We start from the raw sequence: 24,763 nt of genomic DNA on the forward strand, positions 1-24,763 counted from the left end.
CTTTCTGTCCCGTTGTTGAGCTGCCACATGGCTGGTATTAACCACTGCTGGTCACACACGCATTCACTCACACACACGCACACACACACACACACACACACACACACACACACACACACACACACACACACACACACACACACACACACACACACACCGACCAGAAGGAACAAGTATCAGGTAAGCCAGGGTCTTTAGGTGCTTCTGTAACCAGTCCGGCCTGTCTCTAGCCATACCACACATTCATTTGGACACTCATGTTTAGAGCATATACACACTGAAGCAGTAGAAAAATACTATGCACCGCCTGATGATGTCAACATCATAAGTCATTGATGAGGTTGATGAAGGACCCCTCCCATAGCTGTCCTGGGAGTGCCTGCGTGGATAAAGGCCCCTGCTCCTATGAGGCTGGTTGGAGCTGGGGTGGCGGTGTGTGTTGTGTTTTGTGTGTGTGGGTATTACTATCTTTGTGGGTACCGGAAATCCTCACAAGGATAGTAAAAAAAGGAAGATGATCCCCCATGGGGACATTTCCCAGGTCCTTTCGAGGACAGGGTTAGGGTTTGAATTAGAGTTAAGGGTTAGGGGTTAAGGTTAGGGTAAGGGTTAGGTTTAGTGTTAGGGCTAGGGAAAATAGGTTTATGGAAAGTAGGATTTTGAATTGAAATCAATTTTAGATCCCCACAAGGATAGTAAAAGATACAGTTGATGTCAGAAGTTTACACACACCATAGCCAAATACATTTAAACTCAGTTTTTCACAATCCCTGACTTTTAATCCTAGTAAAAATTCCCAGTCTTAGGTCAGTTAGGATCACCACTTTATATTAAGAATGTGAAATGTCAGAATAATAGTAGAGAGAATGATTTATTTCAGCTTTTATTTCTTTCATCACATTCCCAGTGGGTCAGAAGTTTACATACACTCAATTAGTATTTGGTAGCATTGCCTTTAAATCGTTTAACTTGGGTCAAACATTTCGGGTAGCCTTCCTCAAGCTTCCCAAAATAACTTGGGTGAATTTTGTCCCATTCCTCCTGACAGAGCTGGTGTAACTGAGTCAGGTTTGTAGGCCTCCTTGCTTGCACACGCTTTATCCATTATGCCCACAAATTTTCTATTGGATTGAGGTCAGGGCTTTGTGATGGCCACTCCAATACCTTGACTTTGTTGTCCTTAAGCCATTTTGCCACAAAATGGCCACAAAATAACTTCCTGACTGATGTCTTGAGATTTTGCTTCAATATATCCACATACTTTTCCTACCTCATGATGCCATCTATTTTGTGAAGTGCACCAGTCCCTCCTGCAGCAAAGCATCCTCACAACATGATGCTGCCACCACCGTGCTTCACGGTTGGGATGGTGTTCTTCTGCTTGCAAGCATCCCCCTTTTTCCTCCAAACATAACAATGGGCATTATGGCCAAACAGTTCTATTTTTGTTTCATCAGACCAGAGGACATTTCTCCAAAAAGTATGATCTTTGTCCCCATGTACAGTTGCAAACGGTAGTCTGGCTTTTTTATGGAGGTTTTGGAGCAGTGGCTTCTTCCTTGCTGTGTGGCCTTTCAGGTTATGTTGATATAGGACTCGTTTTACTGTGGATATAGATACTTTTGTACCTGTTTCCTCCAGCATCTTCACAAGGTCCTTTGCTGTTGTTCTGGGATTGATTTGCACTTTTCGCACCAAAGTGTGTTCATCTCTAGGAGACAGAACGCGTCTTCTTCCTGAGCGGTATGACGGCTGTGTCGTCCCATGGTGTTTATACTTGCGTACTATTGTTTGTACAGATGAACGTGGTACCTTCAGGCATTTGGAAATTGCTCCCAAGGATGAACCAGACTTGTGGAGGTCTACAATTTTTTTCTGAGGTCTTGGCTGATTTCTGTTGATTTTCCCATGATGTCAAGCAAAGAGGCACTGAGTTTGAAGGTAGGCCTTGAAATACATCCACAGGTACACCTCCAATTGACTCAAATTATGTCAGTTAGCCTATCAGAAGTTTCTAACGCCATGACATCATTTTATGGAATTTTCCAAGCTGTTTAAAGGCAAAGTCAACTTAGTGTATGTAAACTTCTGACCCACTGGTATTGTGATACAGTGAATTATAAGTTAAATAATCTGTCTGTAAACAATTGTTGGAAAAATGACATGTGTCATTCACAAAGTAGATGTCCTAACCGACTTGCCAAAACTATAGTTTGTTAACAAGAAATTTGTGGAGTGGTTCAAAAACAAGTTTTAATGACTCCAACCTAAGTGTATGTAAACTTCCGACTTCAACTGTATGCTCTGTGTGTTTGTGTGTGTGTGTGTGTGTAGCGATCCTCTTCAGAAGATTTCTACGAAGCTGCCGGGGAAGAGCCCAGTGCGTCCAGTCCTCTGCAGAGTGCCTTTGTACCAGCCATCTTCTCTCTTCTTATGAACAAACACCACGTCTCCCTCTCTCAGCTCGATCTCTGCCTCGCTCTGAGGGGGGTAGGGCACAACCACACGATACCTAGGGAGGGAGAGTTATGAATAATGATGCACTGTAACTCATATTAAGACACACACACACACATGCACACACACAGTAAGTATTGATATATGCAGCTACTCAGGTCAACATCATTCAGCAGTCTTGTACATAAACGGCTCACACAGATTTATAAGTGCTTGACACTTTGGAGTAGTGTGTCTGGAGCAGTGTGTGTTTGTGTGTGTGTGTGTGTGTGTGTGTGTGTGTGTGTGTGTGTGTGTGTGTGTGTGTGTGTGTGTGTGTGTGTGTGTGTGTGTGTGTGTGTGTGTGTGTGTGTGTCAAGCGGCTGCTCTCAGAGAAAAAATACATGTCTGTGTAAACCAGAGGAGCTATAGCTCACAGTGACCGCTGAAGGACTGATAACCTACAGCTAGTATCAAACTCCAAGCTGTGAGTGTGTGTGTGTCTGTGTGTGTGTGTGTGTGTGTGTATGTGTGTGTGTGTGTGTGTGTGTGTGTGTGTGTGTGTGTGTGTGTGTGTGTGTGTGTGTGTGTGTGTGTGTGTGTGTGTGTGTGTGTGTGTGTGTGTGTGTGTGTGTGTGTCTGTGTGCGCGCTAGTGCTTGCGCGTGCTTGCACTTTCTTGCGCTTGCTTGCATGTGTGTGTGCTGGAGGGCACTATTATCTCTGACACACACCAATGGGGATAGGAGAAGAGTGATGATCAGAGGCTCATTTGTTTTTTGTGCTGCAGTGGCGTAGACTAGCGTATGTTTCAAGGTGTGTGTATGAGAGTATGTGTAAACACAGTATATTTGTTGTAACACAGTATATATTGGTGTAACCCTAGATTGTAAACTGACATGGCTACAGGGTTTGTGTCTCTTTGTTAACAAGAACTTGTGCGCAATCTCTTATATGAAGGAAGTCTCGAAGTTCTGCTTGCCTGAGTTAGAACACCTCATGATAAACTGTCGACCACACTATTTAACAAAATAGTTTTCATCTATATTTTTCGTAGCTGTCTATTTACCACCACAAAGAAATGCTGGCACTAAGAGCACACTCAACGAACTGCAAACAAGAAAATGCTCACCCAGAGGCAGCTCCTAGTGGCCAGTGAATTTTAATGCAGAAAAACTGAAATCTGTTTAACCTAATTTCTATCAGCATGTCACCGGTGCAACTAGAGGCGAAAAAACTCGAGCTCACCTACTCCACACAAATACGCAATAAAAAGGTCCGCCTCGCCCTCCATTTGGCAAATCTGACCATAAGTCAATCCTCCTCATTCATGCTTACAAGCAAAAACTCAATAAGGAAGTACCAGTGACACGCTCAATACGGAAGTGGTCCTCAGGTGATAGAGCATGGTGCTTGCAGCGCCAGGATATGGGGTTGATTCCCGGGACGACCCGTGAGTAAAATATATGCATGACTGTAAGTCGCTTTGGATAAAAGTGTCTGCTAAATGGCATATATTATTATTATATTAGATATTATAAGTAGTCCGATGACGCGGATGCTAAGCTACAGGACTGTTTCACTAGCACAGACTGTTACGGGATTAATCCGATGGCATTGAGGAGTTTACTACCTCAGTCACTGGCTTCATAAATAAATTAATTGAGATTATAATGGCGCAAGAGGGGATGGCTGCCGTTTTACGGGCTCCTAATCAACTGTGCTATTTTGTATGTTTTTTTGGCATTGTTTGTAACTAATATTGTACATAATGTTGCTGCTACCGTCTCTTATGACCGAAAATAACATCTGGACATCAGAACACCTACTCACCTCAAACTGGACGAAGATTATTTCGAAGATTATTTCTTTAATGAGTCCGACACGAAGGTTAAACTGCTTTGTCAAGACAAGGCCCAAATCCCATCATCAGCGTGAAGAAAAGACGGAGAAAAAGGGGGAGGAGGGCAGGGTGCCTTGTATGAATTCGCCGACGAGTAGGTAAACCACCATTACCCTCTGTATTATTGGCCAACGTGCAAACATTGGAAAACTAACTGGACGATCTATGATTGAGACTATCCTACCAACGGGACATTCAAAACTCTAATATCTTATGTTTCACTGAGACTTGGCTGAACGACGACACGGATAATATAGAGTTGGCTAGCTTCTACGTGTTTCGGCAGGACAGAGCAAGCTACGTCTGGTAAGACGAGGGGCGGGGTTGTGTGTCTATTTGTCAATAACTGCTGGTGTGCGATGTCTAATATTAAAGAAGTCTTGAGGTATTGCTCGCCTGAGGTTGAATACCACATGATAAGCTGTAGACCACACTATCTACCAAGAGAGTTCTCATCTATATTATTCGTAGCCGTCTATTTACCACCACAAACAGATGCTGGCACTAAGACCGAACTCAACGAGCTGTAAAAGGCCATTTGCAAACAAGAAAATGCTCATCCAGAAGAGGCGCTCCTAGTGGCCGAGGACTTTAATGCAGGCAAACTTCTACCAGCATGTCACATGTGACACCAGAGGGAAAAAACCTCTAGATCACCTTTATTCCACACACAGAGATGTATACAAAGCTCTCCCTCGCCCTCCATTTGGCAAATCTAACCAGAAGCCATGAATTACAGGCAACATCCGCACCGAGCTAAAGGCTAGAGCTGCCGTTTTCAAGGAGAGGGACACTAATCCGGACGCTTATAAGAAATCCTGCAATGTCCTCAAACAAACCATCAAACAGGCAAAGTGCCAATGCAGGACTAAGATTGAATCCTACTACACCGGCTCTGATGTTCGTCGGATGTGGCAGGGTTTATTACGGACTACAAAGGGAAACCCAGCTGCAAGCTTCCCAGTGACGCAAGCCCACGAGACAAGCTAAATGCCTTTTATGCTCGCTTCGAGGCAAGCAACACTGAAGCATGCATGAGAGCACCAGCTGTTCCGGACGACCGTGTGCTCACGCTCTCCATAGCTGATGTGAGCAAGAACTTTAAACAGGTCAACATTCACAAAGCCACAGGGACAGAAGGATTCCCAGGACGTGTACTCAAAGCATGTGCGGACCACCTGGCAAGTGTCTTCACTGACATGTTCAACCTCTCCCTGGCCGAGTCTGTAATACCTACATGTTTAAAACAGATCACCATAGTCCCTGTGCCCAAGAAAGCGAAGGTAACCTGCCTAAATGATTACCGCCACGTAGAACTCACGTTGGTAGCCATGAAGTGCTATGAAGAGGCTGGTCATGGCTCACATCAACACCCTAATGCCAGGAACCCTAGACCCACTCCAATTCGCTTACCATCCCAACAGATCCACAGATGACGCAATCGCAATCGTACTCCACACTGCCCTTTCACACCTGGACAAAAGGAACACCTATGTGAATAATGCTGTTCATTGACTACAGCTCAGCGATCAACACCATAGTGCCCACAAAGCTCATCACTAAGCTAAGGACCCTGGGACTAAACATCTGCCTCTGAAACTGGATCCTGGACTTCCTAACGGGCCGTCAGGTGGTAAGGGTAGGCAACAACATATCTGCCACGCTGATCCTCAACACAGGGGACCCTCAGGGGTGCGTGCTTAGTCCCCTCCTGTACTCCCTGTTCACCCACAACTGCGTGGCCAAGCACGACTCCAACACCATCATTAAGTTTGCTGACAACACCACAGTGGTAGGCCTGATCACCGACAACGATGAGACAGCCTATAGGGAGGAGGTCAGAGACCTGGCAGTGTGGTGACAGGACAACCACCTCTCTCTCAATGTGAGCAAGACAAAGGAGCTGATTGTGGACTACAGGAAAAGGAGGGTCGAACAGGCCCCCATTAACATAGATAGGGCTGTTGTGCAACAGGTCGAGAGCTTCAAGTTCCTCGATGTCCACACCTTCACAGTTGTGAAGAGGGCACGACAACGCCTCTTCCCCCTCAGGAGGCTGAAAACATTCATGGCCCTCAGATCCTCAAAATGTTCTACAGCTGCACCATTGGAGAGCATCTTGACTGGCTGCATCACCGCTTGGTATGGCAACTGTTTGGCATCAGACCGCAAGGTGCTACAGAGAGTAGTGAGTACGGCCCAGTACATCACTGGGGCCGAGCTCCCTGCCACCCAGGACCTCTACAGCAGGCGCTGTCAGAGGAAGGCCCTAAAAATTGTCAAAGACTCCAGCCACCCATCATAGACTGTTCGCTCTGCTACCGCACAGCAAGCGTTACCGATGCACCAAGTCTTGAACCAACAGGACCCTGAACAGATTCTAGGGTGGCAGGTAGTCTAGCGGTTAAGAGCATTGGGCCAGTAACTGAAAGGTCGCTGGTTCAAATCCCCAAGACAACTAGGTGAGAAATCTGTCAATGTGCCCTTGAGCAAGGCCAGGGTCATCAATAATGGCTGATCCCTGGCTGCGACCCCACTCTCCGAGGGTGTCTCGGGAGAGTGGGATATGCAAAAAATGAATTTCCAATTCACATAATATATATATAGTGCATTTGGAAAGTATTCAGACCCTTTCCACATTTTGTTACGTTACAACCTTATTCTAAAATTGATTAAATTAATTGTTTTCCTCATCAATCTACACATAATACCCCATAATGACAAAGTGAAAACAGACGGAAGCTACTCCTCAGTAAAAGGCACATGACAGCCCGCTTGGAGTTTGCCAAAAAGCACCTAAAGGACTCTCAGACCATGAGAAACAAGATTCTCTGGTCTGATGAAACCAAGATTGAACTCTTTGGCCTGAATGCCAAGTGTTACATCTGGAGGAAACCTGGAACTCCCTACTGTCAAGCATGGTGGTGGCAGCATCATGCTGTGGGGATGTTTTTCAGAAGCAGGGACTGGGAGACAAGTCAGGATCCTTGATGAAAACCTGCTCCGGAGTGCTCAGGACCTCAGACTGAGTCGAAGGTTCACCTTCCAACAGGACAATGACCCTAAGCACACAGCCAAGACAACGCAGGAGTGGCTTCGGGATAAGTCTCTGAATGTCCTTGAGTGGTCCAGCCAGAGCCTGGACTTGAACCCGATTGAACATCTCTGGAGAGACCTGAAAATAGCTGTGCAGTGACGCTCCCCATCCAACCTGACAGAGCTTGAGAGGATCTGCAGAGAAGAATGGGAGAAACTCCCCAAATACAGGTGTGCCAAGCTTGAAGTGTCATACCCAAGAAGACTTGAGGCTGTAATCGCTGCCAAAGGTGCTTCAACAAAGTACTGAGTAAAGGGTCTGAATATTTATGTAAATGTAATTTACTTTTTTTTTTTAAATCAATTTGCAAACATTTCTAAAAACCTGTCTTTGCTTTGTCAACAATGTAATCCATTTTCGAATAAGTCTGTAACCTAACAAAAATGTGTAAATTTGAATAGTTCCTGAATGCACTCAATAGTACATGAAATCGGACAAATGTAAGCACCCAGCTAATTATTATAATTACCCCCAAGCTATACGACTGCTAAATACACTGAACAAAAATATAAACACAACATGTAAACACAACATAGCATATAAAGTTTGTGTTTCATGAGCCGAAATAAAAGATCCCAGAAATTTTCCACACGCACAAAAAGCTTATTTCTGTAAAATTTGGTGCACAAATTAGTTTACATCCCTCTTAGTGAGCATTTCTCCTTTGTCAAGATAATACATCCACCTGACAGGTGTGGCATATCAAGAAGCTGATTAAACAGCATGATCATTACACAGCTGAACCTTGTGCTGTGGACAAAAAAGGCCACTCTAAAATGTGCAATTTTGTCATACAGCACAATGCCACAGATGCAATTGGCATGCTGATTGCAGGAACGTCCACCAGAGATCGTTTAGAGAATTTGGCAGTACGTCCAACTGGCCTCACAACCGCAGACCATGTGTAACCATGCCAGCCCAGGACCTCCACATCCGGCTTCGTCACCTGCGGGATCGTCTGAGACCAGCCACCTGGACAGCTGATGAAACTGTGGATTTGCACAACCAAAGAATTTCTGGACAAACTATCAGGAACCGTCACAGGGAAGCTCATCTGCATGCGCATCGTCTTCACCATGGTCTTGACCTGACTGCAGTTCGTCGTCGTAACTGACTTCTGTGGGCAAATACTCACCTTCGATGGTCACTGGCACGCTGGAGAAGTGTGCTCTAACGGATGAACACCTGTTTCAACTGTACCAGGCAGATGACAGACAGCGTGTATGGTGTCGTGTGGGCGAGTGGGTTTCTGATGTTAATGTTGTGAACAGAGTGCCCCATGGTGGCGGTGGGGTTGTGCTATGGACAGGCATAAGCTACGGACAACAAACACAATTGCATTTTATCAATGGCAATTTGAATGCACAGAGATACTGTGACGAAATCCTGAGGCCCATCATCGTGCTATTCATCCGCCGCCATCACCTCATGTTTCAGCATGATAATGCACGGCCCCATGTCGCAAGGATCCGTACACAATTCCTGGAAGCTGAAAATGTCCCAGTTCTTCCATGGCCTGCATGCGCACCAGACATGTCACCCATTGAGCATGTTTGGGATGTTCTGGATCGACGTGTACGACAGCATGTTCCAGTTCCCGCCAATATCCAGTAACTTCGCACAGCCATTGAAGAGGAGTGGGACAACATTCCACAGTCCACAATCAACAGCCTGATCAACTCTATGTGAAGGAGATATAAGGCAAATAGTGGTCACACCAGATGCTGACTGGTTTTCTGATCTACTCCCTTACCTTTTTTCAAAAAGGTATCTGTGACCAACAGATGCATATCTGTATACCCAGTCATGTGAAATCTGTAGATTAGAGCCTAATGAATTTATTTCAATTGACTGATTTCCTTATATGAACTATAACTCAGTAACATTTTTGAAATTGTTGCATGTTGCGTTTATATTGTTGTTCAGTATAGTTAATTAGTTAAATAGTTAACCAATAGCTACCCAGAATATCTTCATTGACCCTTTTTACACTAATCTCTTTTGACTCATCACATACGCTGCTGTTACTGTTTATTATCTACCTCGCTGCCTAGTCACTTTATCCCTACCTATATGTACATATCTTCCTCAATTACCTTGTACCCCTGAACATGGACTCGGTACTGGTACCCGGTAAATAGACCGGGTACCAGTAAGTTATCGTTACTCATTGTGTATTTATTCCTTGTGTTATTATTATAATATTTTTTTGCATTGTTGGGAAGGGCCCGTTAGTAAGCATTTCACTGTTAGTCTACACCTGTTGTTTACCAAGCATGTGACAAATAAAATTAGATTAGATTTTTTGACAAACACACATACACACACTCTAACACACGCACTCTACACACACACACATTGTAATGCTGTCGTATTGTGGATTTTATATTGTACATTTAACAGAGTAATAATGTAATAATGTCTTGTGTTATTTATGATGTATGGGGATCCTAATAAATACTACTCAATACTAAAATACGTATACCTCTCTCTGGACAGGGTGTGTGTATGAGAGTGTGTGTAACCACAATACTGTATATGTATACCTCTCTCTGGACAGGGTGTGTGTATGAGAGTGTGTGTAACCACAATACTGTATATGTATACCTCTCTCTGGACAGGGTGTGTGTATGAGAGTGTGTGTAACCACAATACTGTATATGTATACCTCTCTCTGGACAGGGGTTTGGGTTCAGGCCGGAGGGCCAGCAGTGCGTTTCCGGTGCGGGGCGTCGGGGGCGACCGGGGGAAGTTGAGGTCGAGGGATCCTGACTTCCTGTGCAGAGGCTCTAACCCCATGGCCCCCACCATCTCACTCTCAATTGGACAAGACCCGGCACGCCCCTGAGCTTCCATTGGACAGGAGCCAGAGCGGGTGTGATGTGGGAGGACGGCACCCGACAGGGGGAGGGTCGGGGGGGAGGATGGGGGAGAGCGCGATGACTTCTTCTTGGCCGCGGCTCCCGAGAGAAGCTTTAGCAGACCTCCTTTCTTCTCTTTCTGCAGACAGAGAGAACGAGACGGAGAAGAGAAGGGGATGATAAAATTATAAGTCTCTTCTTTTCACTCATCTACAGACTATCTGTTCTCTTTGTCTGACAGTATCACTCCTGGTCTCAGAGACAGTTAACTGGTATCTACCTGATGTAATAATGACACCTCCTGTTTGCCAGTACAGTATCTGAGATCTGAGTGTAGTTCTCTGACCCGCCACCAGAGAGCAGCACAGCACATATACAGAGCAGATAGATTAGTTTCGATGTATGTGAGGTGGAACTTACTGAGTGTGTGTGTGTGTGTGTGTGTGTGTGTGTGTGTGTGTGTGTGTGTGTGTGTGTGTGTGTGTGTGTGTGTGTGTGTGTGTGTGTGTGTGTGTGTGTAATCATGTGCCTGTGTGCGTGTTAGAGGTGATGGGTGAGCCAATTATCAGCGCATAATGAGTATGGAGGCGTCTGTGACGGCACAGCAGGACTCATAACACACACGCAAAGACACGCGCGCACACACACCACAAATCTCAAACTCCCTGACACACACAGCTCAATCAGGCAGCAAACTCCAACGCATAATAAGCCAATGCATGTGGGAAATAAAATGGTTAGGAAAGATAGGAGGCTTAATGCTATGAGACTAAATCATACTATAGATGATCCATCACAGCTCATAGCCAAAGAATGTTTATCGTGGTCGTTCCCTAGTCTATTTGTCTTAGTCTCTGCCCAGTTTCAGATTAAATCTTATTGCCACAAACTGTCTCATCTTGTGTCTGTGAAGCCAGATAGGCTCCTCTCTCACAGACATCTCTACCATCCATCCCTGTCACCGTGGACTCAGCTTTAATATACACATCAAGATGAAGACAAAAACACAGACAGCCCTGTTACACTGGTAGTCTGCCTGTTTGTTGTTGGAGGATTCTGCACCATGTCCAGGTGCAAGCAACTTCCCCCCCAACACCTTTTCCCCTAGCTATTCTTTTAATAATCCCTTTCTATATCCTGACTAAATAAAATTTGATTTGATTTGATTTGACTATGGCATCATGTTGAAATATTTTAAAGCAGTGTGATGTGGGAACCAGGAGAGCATGGAGCATGGAGAGAAAGAAGAGATGAGAGGACAGAAAAAGAGACAGCTAGATGACTCACCTTCTCTGGTTTTGGGGGGACTGCCCCCTGGGCGTTGCTGTGGGAGGGGCCAGGTGAGGGTGGCTGGAAGGGATTGGTTGATTCTCCATTGAGCAGGGCAGCACTGGCGTTGGGAGGGGTAAGGCATGAGAGGGGAGAGGAACGGGGAAGGAGAGGGGAGGAGAGGCAGGAGAGGGGGCGCGAGGCAGGGGAGGAGAGGGGGGAAGGGCCAGGGGACACCATGGACATTGGGCGAGCCGATTGGCCAGCGCAGCGCGAGGGGGAGGAGTTCTGACGTCGGAGAGGAGAGATGGCCGCTGTGGGACGCTCTGGGCTGCTGGCGGGCGGGCTGTGGACTGAACAAACACATTACACACTATAACACACTCTTATATAGTATTACACAGTATCTTACTGTTACTAGACACCACCTACATCCTGTTCCTGCTGTCATCAGAGCTGGCAGTTTGAACTCACATAGTCTACCTATGGCGATACTTTCTTTTGTAATGGATACCAGATGTGTTGATTTGTGTGAGTGAGAAAGAAAGAGAGAGAGAGGAGGTGGGGAGAGATTGAGTTCTGTGCTCTATTATTACGCCTCCACTAAACAACAGCAGTGATGTCACTGAGGAAGGAGTGTGTGTGTGTGCGTGTGTGTGTGTGTGTGTGTGTGTGTTATTCTGGGAAGCGATTCCACACTGTGCACTCATAAGGCTCCCAGGAGAAACTTTAAATACCATCATGTTCTCCGTGACGGAGAGAGGGAAGGAGGGAGAGAGGGAAGGAGGGAGAGAGAGGCCAGATATAAGAGAGATGGATAAAATGTACAGCACTAGAACCTGAATCATCTTTGTGTGTGTGTGAGTATCTTTGTGTGTATGTACAGTACCAGTCAAAAGTTTGGACGCACCTACTCATTCAAGGGTTTTTCTTTATTTTTACTATTTTCTACATTGTAAAATACACACATATGGAATCATGTAGTAACCAAAAATATTAAAAAGTTACTATATTTTATAATATATTTTATATTTGAGATTCTTCAAAGTAGCCAGTCTTTGCCTTGAGGACAGCTTTGCATACTCTTGGAATTCTCTCAACCAGCTTCACCTGGAATGCTTTTCCAGGTGAACAAATGATAGTCCCAAATGATAGTTTCACTAAGCACAAACCGGATGGGATGGCTTATCACTGCAGAATGCAATGGTAGCCATGCTGGTTAAGTGTGCCTTGAATTCTAAATAAATCACAGACAGTGTCACCAGCAAAGCACTCCCGCACCATCACACATTATCTTCCATGCTTCACAGTGGGAACCACACATGCGGAGATCATCTGTTCACCTACTCTGCGTCTCACAAAGACACAGCGGTTGGAACCAAAAATCTTACATTTGGACTCATCAGATCAAAGGACAGATTTTGTCACGTTCTGACCATAGTTCTTTTGTGTTTTCTTTGTTTTAGTGTTGGTCAGGACGTGAGCTGAGTGGGCATTCTATGTTGTGTGTCTAGTTTTCCTGTTTCTGTGTTTGGCCTGATATGGTTCCCAATCAGAGGCAGGTGTTAGTCGTTTGTCTCTGATTGGGAGCCATATTTAGGTAGCCTGTTTTGTGTTGGGTTTTGTGGGTGGTTGTTTTCTGTCTTTGTTTCTCTGCACCAGATAGGACTGTTTCGGTTTTCACGTTTTGTTGTTTATGTATTTTGTAGTGTTCAAGTTTATGGGCTTCATTAAACATGATGAACATTGGCTACGCTGCGCTTTGGTCCTCTCCTTCGTCCACAGAAGAAAACCGTTACAGAACCACCCACCAAAATAGGACCAAGCAGCGTGGTAACGGGCGAGGAGAGGCAGCGATGTCAGGAAAAATGGACTTGGGAGGACGAGTTGGACGGAAAAGGACCCTGGGCAGAGCCAGGGGAATATCGCCGCCCCAAGGCAGAGCTGGAGGCAGCGAAAGCAGAGAGGCGGCATTTTGAGGAGCTAGCTCGGCAGCCAAATCTGGATTATACAACCCTGGAGGAGATCGACAGGTGGTCGATCGATCCAGAGAGAGTGCCGGAGCCCGCCTGGGATTCGCTGGAGCAGTGCGAGGAGGGATACCGGCGAATGAGGTTAGCACGACGGCGCTGTAGAAAGTCCGAGAAGCAGCCCCAAAAATTTCTTGGGGCACACGGGTAGTGTAGCTGGGTCAAGTAGGAGACTTGAGCCAGCTCCCCGTGCTTATCGTAAGGAGCAGAGGATGGAATCAGAGCGGTCGGCGAAATTGAGGTATGAATCGGAGAAAGTTGAGGAGTTATTGGACAGATTGGAGGAGAGTGAATGGAGGGGAGATATGAGACATTCGAGGAGTTGTTGACAAAATTGGAGGAGAGTGAAGAGAGAGAGCTGTTGGTTTGGCATAGTATGCACGGTATTCACCCTCAGGAGCGTGTTAGCTGTGTGATGCCACATGTGTCAGTTCCTAGTGCTCATCCTAAGGCATGTGTTGAAGTTCCGGAGCAATTGATGCCGGCTAGACACACCAGGTCTCCAGAGTACCTTCACAACCCGGAATGTGCTGTTCCTGCTCCCCGCACTCGCCCAGAGGTGCGTGTTCCCAGCCCAGTACCACCAGTGCCAACACCACGCACCAGGCTTCCTGTGCGTCTCCAGAGCCCTGTACGTACTGTTCCTTCTCCCCGCACTCGCCCTGAGGTGCGTGCCCTCAGCCCGGTACCACCAGTGCCGGTACCACGCACCAGGCTTATAGTGCGCCTCGAGAGTCCAGGGTGCCCTGTTCCTGCTCCCCGCACTCGCCCAGTGGTGTGTGTTCCCAGCCCGGTACCACCAGTTCCGGCACCACGCACCAGGCCTACTGTGCGTCTCCAGAGCCCTGTACGAGCCCTGACTTGCTCAGATAAAAACGATGACGTAAGGAGCCCTTGTTGAAACACTGTGCGATTGTTAACGGTGAGAAATCGCAGAATGGTGATTTTACTAAATGACTGAAGAGTTTGACTGTGTGATATTAGGTGGCTTCTTGTGTAAATATTTTCCGTCTGGATTTTAATGATTTGTATGTTCCTTCTCCCCGCACTCGCCCAGTGGTGCATGCCCTCAGCCCGGTACCACCAGTGCCGGTACCACGCACCAAGCCTCCTGTGCGCCTCAGCAGGCCAGAGTCTGCCGTATGCCCAGCGCCGCTTGAGCTGCCCGTCTGCCCAGCGCCGCCTGCGCTGCCCGTCTGCCCAGCGCCATCTGAGCTGCCCGTCTGCCCAGCGCCATCTGAGCTGCCCGTCTGCCCAGCGCCATCTGAGCTGCCCGTCAGTCAGGAGCCGCCCGCCAGTCAGGAGCTGCCAGAGCCGCCCGCCAGTCAGGAGCTGCCAGAGCCGCCCGCCAGTCAGGAGCTGCCAGAGCAGCCCGCCAGTCAGGAGCTGCCAGAGCCGCCCGCCAGTCAGGAGCTGCCAGAGCTGCCCTCCAGTCATGAGCTGCCCTCCAGTCATGAGCTGCCCTTCAGTCCGGAGCTGCCCTTCAGTCCGGAGCTGCCATTCAGTCCGGAGCTGCCATTCAGTCCGGAGCTGCCATTCAGTCCGGAGCTGCCATTCAGTCCGGAGCTGCCATTAGTCCGGAGCTGCCCTTCAGTCCGGGGCTACCTCTCAGTCCTGAGCTACCTCTCAGTTCTGAGCTACCTCTCAGTTCTGAGCTACCTCTCAGTTCTGAGCTACCCCTCGGTCATGAGCTACCCCTCGGTCATGAGCTACCCCTCGGTCATGAGCTACCCCTCGGTCATGAGCTACCCCTCAGTCATGAGCTATCCCTCAGTCATGAGCTATCCCTCAGTCATGAGCTACCTCTCAGTCATGAGCTGCCCCTCAGTCCGGAGCTGTCCCTCAGTCCGGAGGAGTTTCCTCAATCCTGAGGCGCCCCTCAGTCCATAGGCGCTCCTCAGTCCAGTGGGGCCCTTTGTTAGGGTTCCCAGGCCAAGGTCGGCGGCGAGGGTCGCCACTCAAGGGACGCTAAGGAGGTGGACAAAGACAATGGTGGAGAGGGGTCCACGTCCAGCGCCAGAGCCGCCACCGCGGACAGATGCCCACCCAGACCCTCCCCTATAGGTTCAGGTTTTGCGGCCGGAGTCCGCACCTTGGGGGGGGGGGGGGGGGGGTACTGTCACGTTCTGACCATAGTTCTTTTGTGTTTTCTTTGTTTTAGTGTTGGTCAGGACGTGAGCTGAGTGGGCATTCTATGTTGTGTGTCTAGTTTTCCTGTTTCTGTGTTTGGCCTGATATGGTTCCCAATCAGAGGCAGGTGTTAGTCGTTTGTCTCTGATTGGGAGCCATATTTAGGTAGCCTGTTTTGTGTTGGGTTTTGTGGGTGGTTGTTTTCTGTCTTTGTGTCTCTGCACCAGATAAACCTGTTTCGGTTTTCACGTTTTGTTGTTTATGTATTTTGTAGTGTTCAAGTTTATGGGCTTCATTAAACATGATGAACATTGGCTACGCTGCACTTTGGTCCTCTCCTTCGTCCACAGAAGAAAACCGTTACAGATTTCCACCAGTTTAATGTCCATTGCTCGTGTTTCTTGGCCCAAGCAAGTCTCTTCTTCCTAATGGTGTCCAACAGTTGATGTTGAGATGGGTCTGTTACTTTAACTCTGTGAAGCATTTATTTGGGCTCCAATTTCTGAGGCTGGTAACTCTAATGAACTAATCCTCTGCAGCAGAGGTAACTCTTGGTCTTCCTTTCCTGTGGCGGTCCTCATGAGAGCTTCATGTTTTTGCGACTGCACTTGAAGAAACTTTCAAAGTTCATTAAACTTTCCGGATTGACTAACCTTAATATCTTAAAGTAATGATGGACTGTCGTTTCTCTTTGCTTATTTGAGCTGTTCTTGCCATAATATGGACTTGGTCTTTTACCAAATAGGGCTATCTATCAGGAATCAAGGTAAGACCCAGATGCAGACACATCAAATTGACAATGGTTTAATATTCCAACAGGGACAGGCAATAGACAGGTCAAGGCAGGCAGGGGTCAGTAAATCAGAGGTGGGGCAACGGTACCGGACGGCAGGCAGGCTCAGGGTCAGGGGAAGGCAGAGTGGTCAGGAAGGCGGGCTTAGAGTCAGGACAGGCAAGGGTCAAAAACCAGGAGGGCGAGAAAAAAAGAGACTGGGAAAGCAGGAGCTGATAACAAAAACGTTGGTTGACTTGACAAACAAGACGAACTGGCAACAGACAAACAGAGAACACAGGTATAAATACACAGAGGATAATGGGGAAGATGGGCAACACCTGGAGGGGGGTGGAGACAATCACAAGGACAGAAGATAGTGTCACAGATCAGCGTGTGACACTATCTTCTGCATACCACCACTACCTTGTCACAACACAACTGATTGGTTGAAACGCATTAAGAAGGAAAGAAATTCCACAAATGAACTTTTAACAATGCACACCTGTTAATTGAAATGCATTTCAGGTGACTACCTCATGAAGCTGGTTGAGAGAATGCCAAGGGTGGCTACTTTGAAGAATATCAAATATATTTTGATTTGATTTTGATTTTAACACTTTTTTGTTTACTACACGATTCCATATGTGTTATTTCATAGTTTTGAAGTCTTCACTATTATTCTACAATGTAGAAAATAGTAAAAATAAAGAAAAACCCTTGAATGAGTATGTGTGTTCAATCTTTTGACTGGTACTGTATGTGCGTGTACCCAGTTGCATGGCAGAGCGGGCCTGGTTAACTGTTTGTTGTCCAGAGCGAAGGCAGTTCTTCAGCTGAGCAGCGGCAGACTGGGGGGAGGAAGGGGAGGCTGCCTTACTCCCCTGTCCCGCCCCTCCCACCTGCCCTGAGAGACAGGAGTTCCGCGAACCACCCACCGCAAACGGAGCTCTGCAGTGAGAGAGAGAGAGCGAGAGAGAGAGACAGAGAGAGAGAGACAGAGAGAGACAGAGAGAGGGAGAGGGGAGCCTGAATGGTTCCAGTGAGTCCTGTAAGAATAGTGACCATGATACCATTGACATCAGCTCTAGGATACTATCATCACCATAGCTGCTTATCGACTGCCTGTCACACAGAGCTATGCGTTTTAAAGGGTGTGTGAGAGATAGTGTGTGTGAAAGGAGAAAGAGAGTATTTTTCTGAGAAAGAGAGAGAGAGAAAGTGTGTGCGTGCGTGTCTCACCTGGACACGGGTGTGACGTAGTTTCCAGGGAAGACACCTGAAGCCGCGGTGCGTAGAGAGGTTCCTTTAAACCACCCGTCCTGACACTTCTCTGTGACGCGGTACATCTCTCCTTTCCTCAGCTCCAACTCATCTGCCTTCTGGGGTTTATACGCATACAGGGCCAGGTAGCTGGGATACACAGATCATTCATGATAACAGGATGAAATAATTAGTGGTATTCTTTTCAAATGGTCAAACAAATATGTAATACTCCCACATAAAAAGAGGTTCCGTACAATTGTCTCATGAACTCAAATCAAAATGGCTGGAGTAAAGAAAAATGTTGACTTCACTGTCCAAATACTGTTGGAGGGTACTGTATGGCTGAATATATGTCTGATATATGAATGTATAGGTCTGAATATATGTCTGAAGAATAATAGGAGGGAAGAGTAAACAAGGTCTCCATGCACTGCCTCTGGGTTACTATGGTAACTGGGGGACGTTTTCCCCATAGCAACAGGGCTGGTTGCCAGGTCGGAGATGGAAGTGTCTGACCTCATCAGCGGGACAACCTGCTCTGGATACTGTGTGTGTGTGTGTGTGTGTGTGTATGTGTGTTGCCTGCGCCCAGGGAAATATGTAATTAGGTACGACAGCATCTCTATATTCATCTCAGTTTCCGTATCACCATTTAGATAGGACAGCAGCTCAGAGAAAACAGCAAACATTGTCAGGCAACTCATTTACCTATAGATTTACCAGTTAGTGAACCATGCCTGTGTGATGAGTAAACTGTACGTTTCTTGAGTGTGTACTTACATGTTGAGTGGTAGTTGGACCTTGGCTTGAGCCAGCAGTTCTGAGGTGACTGAAGCCACTCTGGGAGGAACCAGAACCCCTACTGAGGAGGGAGAGGGACCAGGGGGAGAGTCCTGTATCCGTGCAGCAGCCCTGGGGTCAGAGGAGCTGATGAGGACAGGGTGGGAGATCTCCATACTGTGTCTGTTGTTGAGCTGTGCTGTCCGCTGCGTCACACTCAGAGCTGTGAAGGAGTGGCGCTTCTTAGCATTCTTCTTCCCCTCTCCTCCTCTCCTCTCCTCTCCTCCTCTCCTCTCCTCCCCTCGCCTCTGGAGGGCGCCATTGCTGCTTCCTGGAGAGGATGGCTTAGGGGAGGGGCCAGAGGAGCAGGGACCCAATGGGAGGCCGGGGGGTGGGTCAGAGCTGGGGCCAGGGACGGGATTGGGTGTCGGCTTGTCAATCTCCATCAACTGTTTGGCTGTTTCATTTAGCTAGAGTGAGGAGGAGAGGAGAAGAGAGGAGAGAGGAGGAGAGGAGAAGAGAGGAGAGAGGAGGAGAGGAGAAGAGAGGAGGAGAGGAGAAGAGAGGAGAGGAGTGAGGAGGAGAGGAGAAGAGAGGAGAGAGGAGAGAGGAGGAGAGGAGAAGAGAGGAGAGAGGAGGAGAGGAGAAGGGAGGAGAGAGGAGGAGAGGAGAAGAGAGGAGGAGAGGAGAGAGGAGAGAGGAGAGAGGAGAGAGGAGAGAGGAGGAGAGGATCTCAGATCTCCTGGCTCTCAGAGCCCGCCTGCTCTTGTTGGCAGAACTTCAAACCAGCCGCAAAGGATCACACACACACAAAGACACACACACACACACACACACACACACACAAACACACACACAACCACACGCCGCACCCTTAGGAGTATCTATGTACTCAGTGAAAGAGGAGGAGGAGAGAACAACGTTTGTAATGCAGCTCATATCTGAGAGGATGATAGTAGATCTTGTATTCTGTTCCTGCTAGTCAGATAATATACACACTGAATCTGCCCAGCAACAATACTACTCACTCTACCTCACAGACAGATGTTCAGTCTCACAGTCACAGGTCCTCTCAGTTCACACACACACACACACACACACACACACACACACACACACACACACACACACACACACACACACACACACACACACACACACACACACACACACACACACACACACACACACACACACACACACACACACACACACACACACACACACACACACACACATGTTTGTTTTACTATCCTTGTGGGGATCAAACAACTTAATCCCATTCAATCCAATTTTCCCTAACACCTAACTCTAACCTTAACCCCAAAGCCCTGACCCTAAACCTAACCCTAACTCCTAACCCTAATTGTAACCCTAAACCTAATTGTAACCCTAAACCTAACCCTAAAATAGCCTTTTTCCTTGTGGGGACCGGTAAAATGTCCCCTCCTGTCCAAATGTTCCTTGTTTTACTATCCTTGTGAGGACTTCTGGTCCCCACAAGGATAGTAAAACCAAAAACACACACACATACACCCACAAATATACACACACCACAAAGTTCAATGTCAATGTGACATCATACCATTATCAAATCAAATTGTATTTGTCACATGCGCTGAACAGGTGTAGACCTTACAGTAAATGCTTACTCACAAGCCCTTAACCAACAATGCAGTTTTAAGAATATACCTAAAAAAAAGAAAGAGATAAGAATGACAAATAATTAAAGAGCAGCAGTAGATAACAATAGCGGGGCTATATAGAGGGGGTACTGGTACAGAGTCAATGTGTCACTGTGCGGGGCACCGGTGTCTAGGTAATTGAGGTAATGGGGGGGGGGGGGGGGGGGGCAATGCAAAAAGTCTGGGTAGTCATTTGATTAGCTGTTCAGGAGTCTTATGGCTTGGGGGTAGAAGATATTTTGGAGCCTCTTGGACCTAGACTTGGTGCTCCGGTACCGCTTGCCATGCAGTAGCAGGGAGAACAGTCTATAACTAGCGTGGTTGGAGTCTTTGACAATTTTTAGGACCTTCCTCAGACACCGCCTGGTATAGAGGTCCTGGATGGCGGGAAGCTTGACACAGGTGATGTACTGGGCCGTACGCATTACGCTCTGTGGTGACTTGCGGTCGGAGGCCGAGCAGTTGCCATACCAGGCAGTGATGCAACCCGTCAGGATGCTCTCGATGGTGCAGCTGTAAAATCTTTTGAGGATCTGAGGACCAATGCCAAATCTTTTCAGTCTACTGAGGGGGAATAGGTTATGTTGTGCCCTCTTCACGACTGTCTTGGTGTGCTTGGACCATGTTACTTTGTTGGTGGTGTGGACGCCAAGGAACTTGAAGCTCTCAATCTGCTCCACTACAGCCCCGTCGATGAATGGGGGCGTGCTCGGTCCTCCTTTTCCTGTAGTACACAAATCAACTCCTTCGTCTTGATCACGTTGAGGGAGAGGTTGTTGTCCTGGCACCACACGGTCAGGTCTCTGACCTCCTCCCTATAGGCTGTCTCATCGTTGTCGGTGATCAGGCCTACCATTGTTGTGTCATCAGCAAACTTAATGATGGTGTTGGAGTCGTGCCTGGCCGTGCAGTCATGAGTGAACAGGGAGTACAGGAGGGGACTGAACACGAACCCCTGAGGGGACCCCGTGTTGAGGATCAGCGTGGCGGATGTGTTGTTACCTACCCTTACCACCTGGGGGCGGCCAATCAGGAAGTCCAGGATCCAGTTGCAGAGGGAGATGGTTAGTCCCAGGGTCCTTAGCTTAGTGATGAGCTTTGAGGGCACTATGGTGTTGAACGCTGAATAGCGTCAATGAAGAGCATTCTCACATAGGTGTTCCTTTTGTCCAGGTGTGAAAGGGCAGTGTGGAGTGCAATAGAGATTGCATCATCTGTGGATCTGTTGGTGCAGTATGCAAATTGGAGTGGGTCTAAGGTTTCTGGGATAATGGTGTTGACGTGAGCCATGACCAGCCTTTCAAAGCATTTCATGGTTGCAGACGTGAGTGCTACGGGTCGGTAGTCATTTAGGCAGGTTACCTTAGTGTTCTTGGTTACAGGGACTATGGTGGTCTGCTTGAAACATGTTGGTATTACAGACTCAGACAGGGAGAGGTTGAAAATGTCAGTGAAGACACTTGCTATTTGGTCAGCGCATGCTCAGAGTACACGTTCTGGTAATCCGTCTGGCCCTGTGGCCTGAATGTTTACCTGTTTGAAGGTCTTACATCTGCTGCGGAGAGCGTGATCACATAGTCGTTCGGAACAGCTGATGCTCTTATGCATGTTTCAGTTTTATTTGCCTCAAAGCGAGCATAGAAGTTATTTAGCTCGTCTGGTAGGCTCGTGTCACTGGGTAGCTCTCGGCTGTGCTTCCCTTTGTAGTCTGTAATAGTTTGCAAGCCCTGCCACATCCAACGAGCGTCGGAGCCGGTGTAGTACAATTCGATCTTAGTCCTGTGTTGACACTTTGTCTGTTTGATAGTTCGTCGGAGGGCATAGCGGGATTTCTTATAAGCTTCCGGGTCAGAGTCCCACTCCTTGAAAGCGGCAGCTCTACCCTTTAGCTCAGTGCGAATGTTGCCAGTAATCCATGGCTTCTGGTTGGGGTATGTACGTACAGTCACTGTGGGGATGACGTCCTCAATGCACTTATTGATAAAGCCAGTGACTGATGGGGTGTACTCCTCAATGCCATCGGAAGAATCACGGAACATATTCCAGTCTGTGCTAGCAAAGCAGTCCTGTAGTTTAGCATCACTGGTGCTTCCTGCTTTAATTTTTGCTTGTAAGCAGGAATCAGGAGGATAGAATTATGGTCAAATTTGCCAAATGGAGGGCGAGGGAGAACTTTGTCCGCGTCTCTGTGTGTGGAGTAAAGGTGGTCTCTGGATGAGCGTTTTCCTGTTTGCTTATGGCGATATACAGCTCATTGAGTGCAGTTTTGGTGCCAGCATCGGTCTGTGCTGGTATGTAGACAGCTTCAAAAATTACAGATGACAACTCTCTAGGTAGATAGTGTGGTCTACAGCTTATCATGAGATACTCTATCTCAGACGAGCAAAACATTGAGACTTCCTTAGATATCGTGCATCAGCTGTTGTGGTACTTTCAGCACATCCCATTTATTTTCCAGCAATTGAACATTAGCTAGCAGGGCGGAAGGCAAGAGCAGATTAGCCACTCATCGTCTGATCCTCGCAAGGCACCCTTATCTTTTTCCACGAAATCTCAGTTTCCTTCTCCAGCGAATCACAGGGATCTGGGCCTGGTTGGGTGTCTGTAGTAGTATATCCCTCCCGTCCGACTCATTGAAGAAGAATTCTTCATCCAGTTTGAGGTGAGCAATCGCAGTTCTGATGTCCAGAAGCTCTTTTCGGTCATAAGAGACGGTAGCAGCAACATTATCTACAAATCAAGTTACGAACAACGCGAAAAAACAAACAAAATAGCATGGTTGGTTAAAACCTCTTAAGGATCGGACCCTTTTTTTCAGTTTTCGCATAAAATGACATACCCAAATCTAACTGCCTGTAGCTCAGGCCCTGAAGGAAGGATATGCATTTTATTGGTGCCATTTGAAAGGAAACACTGAGGTTTGTGGAAATGTGAAAGGAATGTAGGAGAATATAACACATTAGATCTGGTAAAAGATAATACAAAGAAAAAAACGACCGTTTTTTTGGTTGTTGTTGTACCATCATCTTTGAAATGCAAGAGAAAGGCCATAATGTATTATTCCAGCCCAGGTGCAAGTTAGATATTGGCCACTAGATGGCAGCAGTGTATGTGCAAAGTTTTAGACTGATCCAATGAACCATTGCATTTCTGTTCAACATTTTGTATCAAGACTGCCCAAATGTGCCTAATTTGTTTATTAATAACTTTTCATGTTCAAAACTGTGCACTCTCCTCAAACAATAGCATGGTATTCTTTCATTGTAATAGCTACTGTAAATTGGACAGTGCAGTTAGATTAACAAGAATTTAAGCTTTCTGCCAATATCAGATATGTCCTGGGAAATGTTCTTGTTACTTACAACCTCATGCTAATCGCATTAGCCTACGTTAGCTCAACCGTCCCGCAGGGGACCCACCAATCCTGAAGAAGTTTGAAGAGCCGATAAGACGGCAGCCCTCCCCTCCGGCGCCATCATATTTTTCACCATATTGAACTCAGGGGAGGCCACTGCTACATTCATTTACATCAATATCACCTGCACTGTTTCCCTGTGTGTGTGTGTGTGTGTGTGTGTGTGTGTGTGTGTGTGTGTGTGTGTGTGTGTGTGTGTGTGTGTGTGTGTGTGTGTGTGTGTGTGTGTGTGTGTGCGTGCGTGCGTGCGTGTGTGTATAGACTGTAGGAGTGAATCTGTCTCAGTGTGTGACATGTCAGTTTTCCATATTAATAGATATGCTAATCAGAGCCAGACCATATGGAAATGAGCCTGATAGATTGATCCTGCACTGACGGCATCACACTCAGGGGACCAATAGACACACACACTCTCTTTCTGAAGGTCAGCTACACACAGACAGACAGTGAATAACTTCATCCAAATATGATGTTTTGCCTCTCGCCATTTCATGCATACTTTCCCACAGTATACACAAAACACCTGAATGTGTCCCTTATCACTGTCTTTACGTGTGTGTGTGTGTCTGTGTTCGTTCTTCCCTGAGGCAGACCCATCCTCCACCCTGTGCTTTTTTGCTTTCTGCGGTCATATTTCATTTGAGTAGTGCTATGCTCACTGTGTGTGTGTATGTGTGTGCTTGTGTGTGTGTGCGTGCGTGCGTGTGTGTGTGTGTGAGGTGCATTAAGTACTCTAGGTGAGTCTGACACTACAGCTGATGAGCTGATATCTGCACTGCGAAAAGGGTAAGCGAGACACACACACACTGTGGCAAGTGTGTCTTCTCCACCCACACCCACTCCTAAGTCAAACTGCAGTGTGTCTTCTCCACCCACACCCACTCCTAAGTCAAACTGCAGTGTGTCTTCTCCACCCACACCCACTCCTAAGTCAAACTGCAGTGTGATTAAAGGGGTGTGAAGGGTTAATGGCGCAGAGCCACACCACCAGAGAAGAGGAGACAGGAGGATAGCATAGCAGAGGAGAAGAGAGCGCTCCCTCCTCCCTCCCTCAATGCTCCACTCCAGCTGGGACACCCTAATTATGCCCCCCCAAACCACCTCGTGCAGAGATAACCACA

General features: G+C 47.2%; 1 protein-coding gene across 1 annotated transcript in view; it reads right to left on the minus strand.

Annotated features, from left to right (window-relative positions):
• Nucleotides 1-2,343: 2,343 nt before the first annotated feature.
• The window catches only part of LOC120058062 (E3 ubiquitin-protein ligase SH3RF3-like), a 246,791-nt gene continuing 224,371 nt past the window's right edge, over nt 2,344-24,763 (minus strand). Inside the window, exons 4-10 of the mRNA XM_039006541.1 lie at nt 18,543-19,012; nt 17,739-17,909; nt 17,269-17,447; nt 11,809-11,917; nt 11,583-11,685; nt 10,103-10,434; nt 2,344-2,512 (exon numbers count right to left, since the gene is read on the minus strand). Of these exons, the coding sequence (XP_038862469.1) occupies nt 2,344-2,512; nt 10,103-10,434; nt 11,583-11,685; nt 11,809-11,917; nt 17,269-17,447; nt 17,739-17,909; nt 18,543-19,012 (1,533 nt within the window). The remainder of the gene's footprint in view (nt 2,513-10,102; nt 10,435-11,582; nt 11,686-11,808; nt 11,918-17,268; nt 17,448-17,738; nt 17,910-18,542; nt 19,013-24,763) is intronic.

Source organism: Salvelinus namaycush, chromosome 13, assembly GCF_016432855.1.
Source record: "Salvelinus namaycush isolate Seneca chromosome 13, SaNama_1.0, whole genome shotgun sequence".
Taxonomy (NCBI): domain Eukaryota; kingdom Metazoa; phylum Chordata; class Actinopteri; order Salmoniformes; family Salmonidae; genus Salvelinus; species Salvelinus namaycush.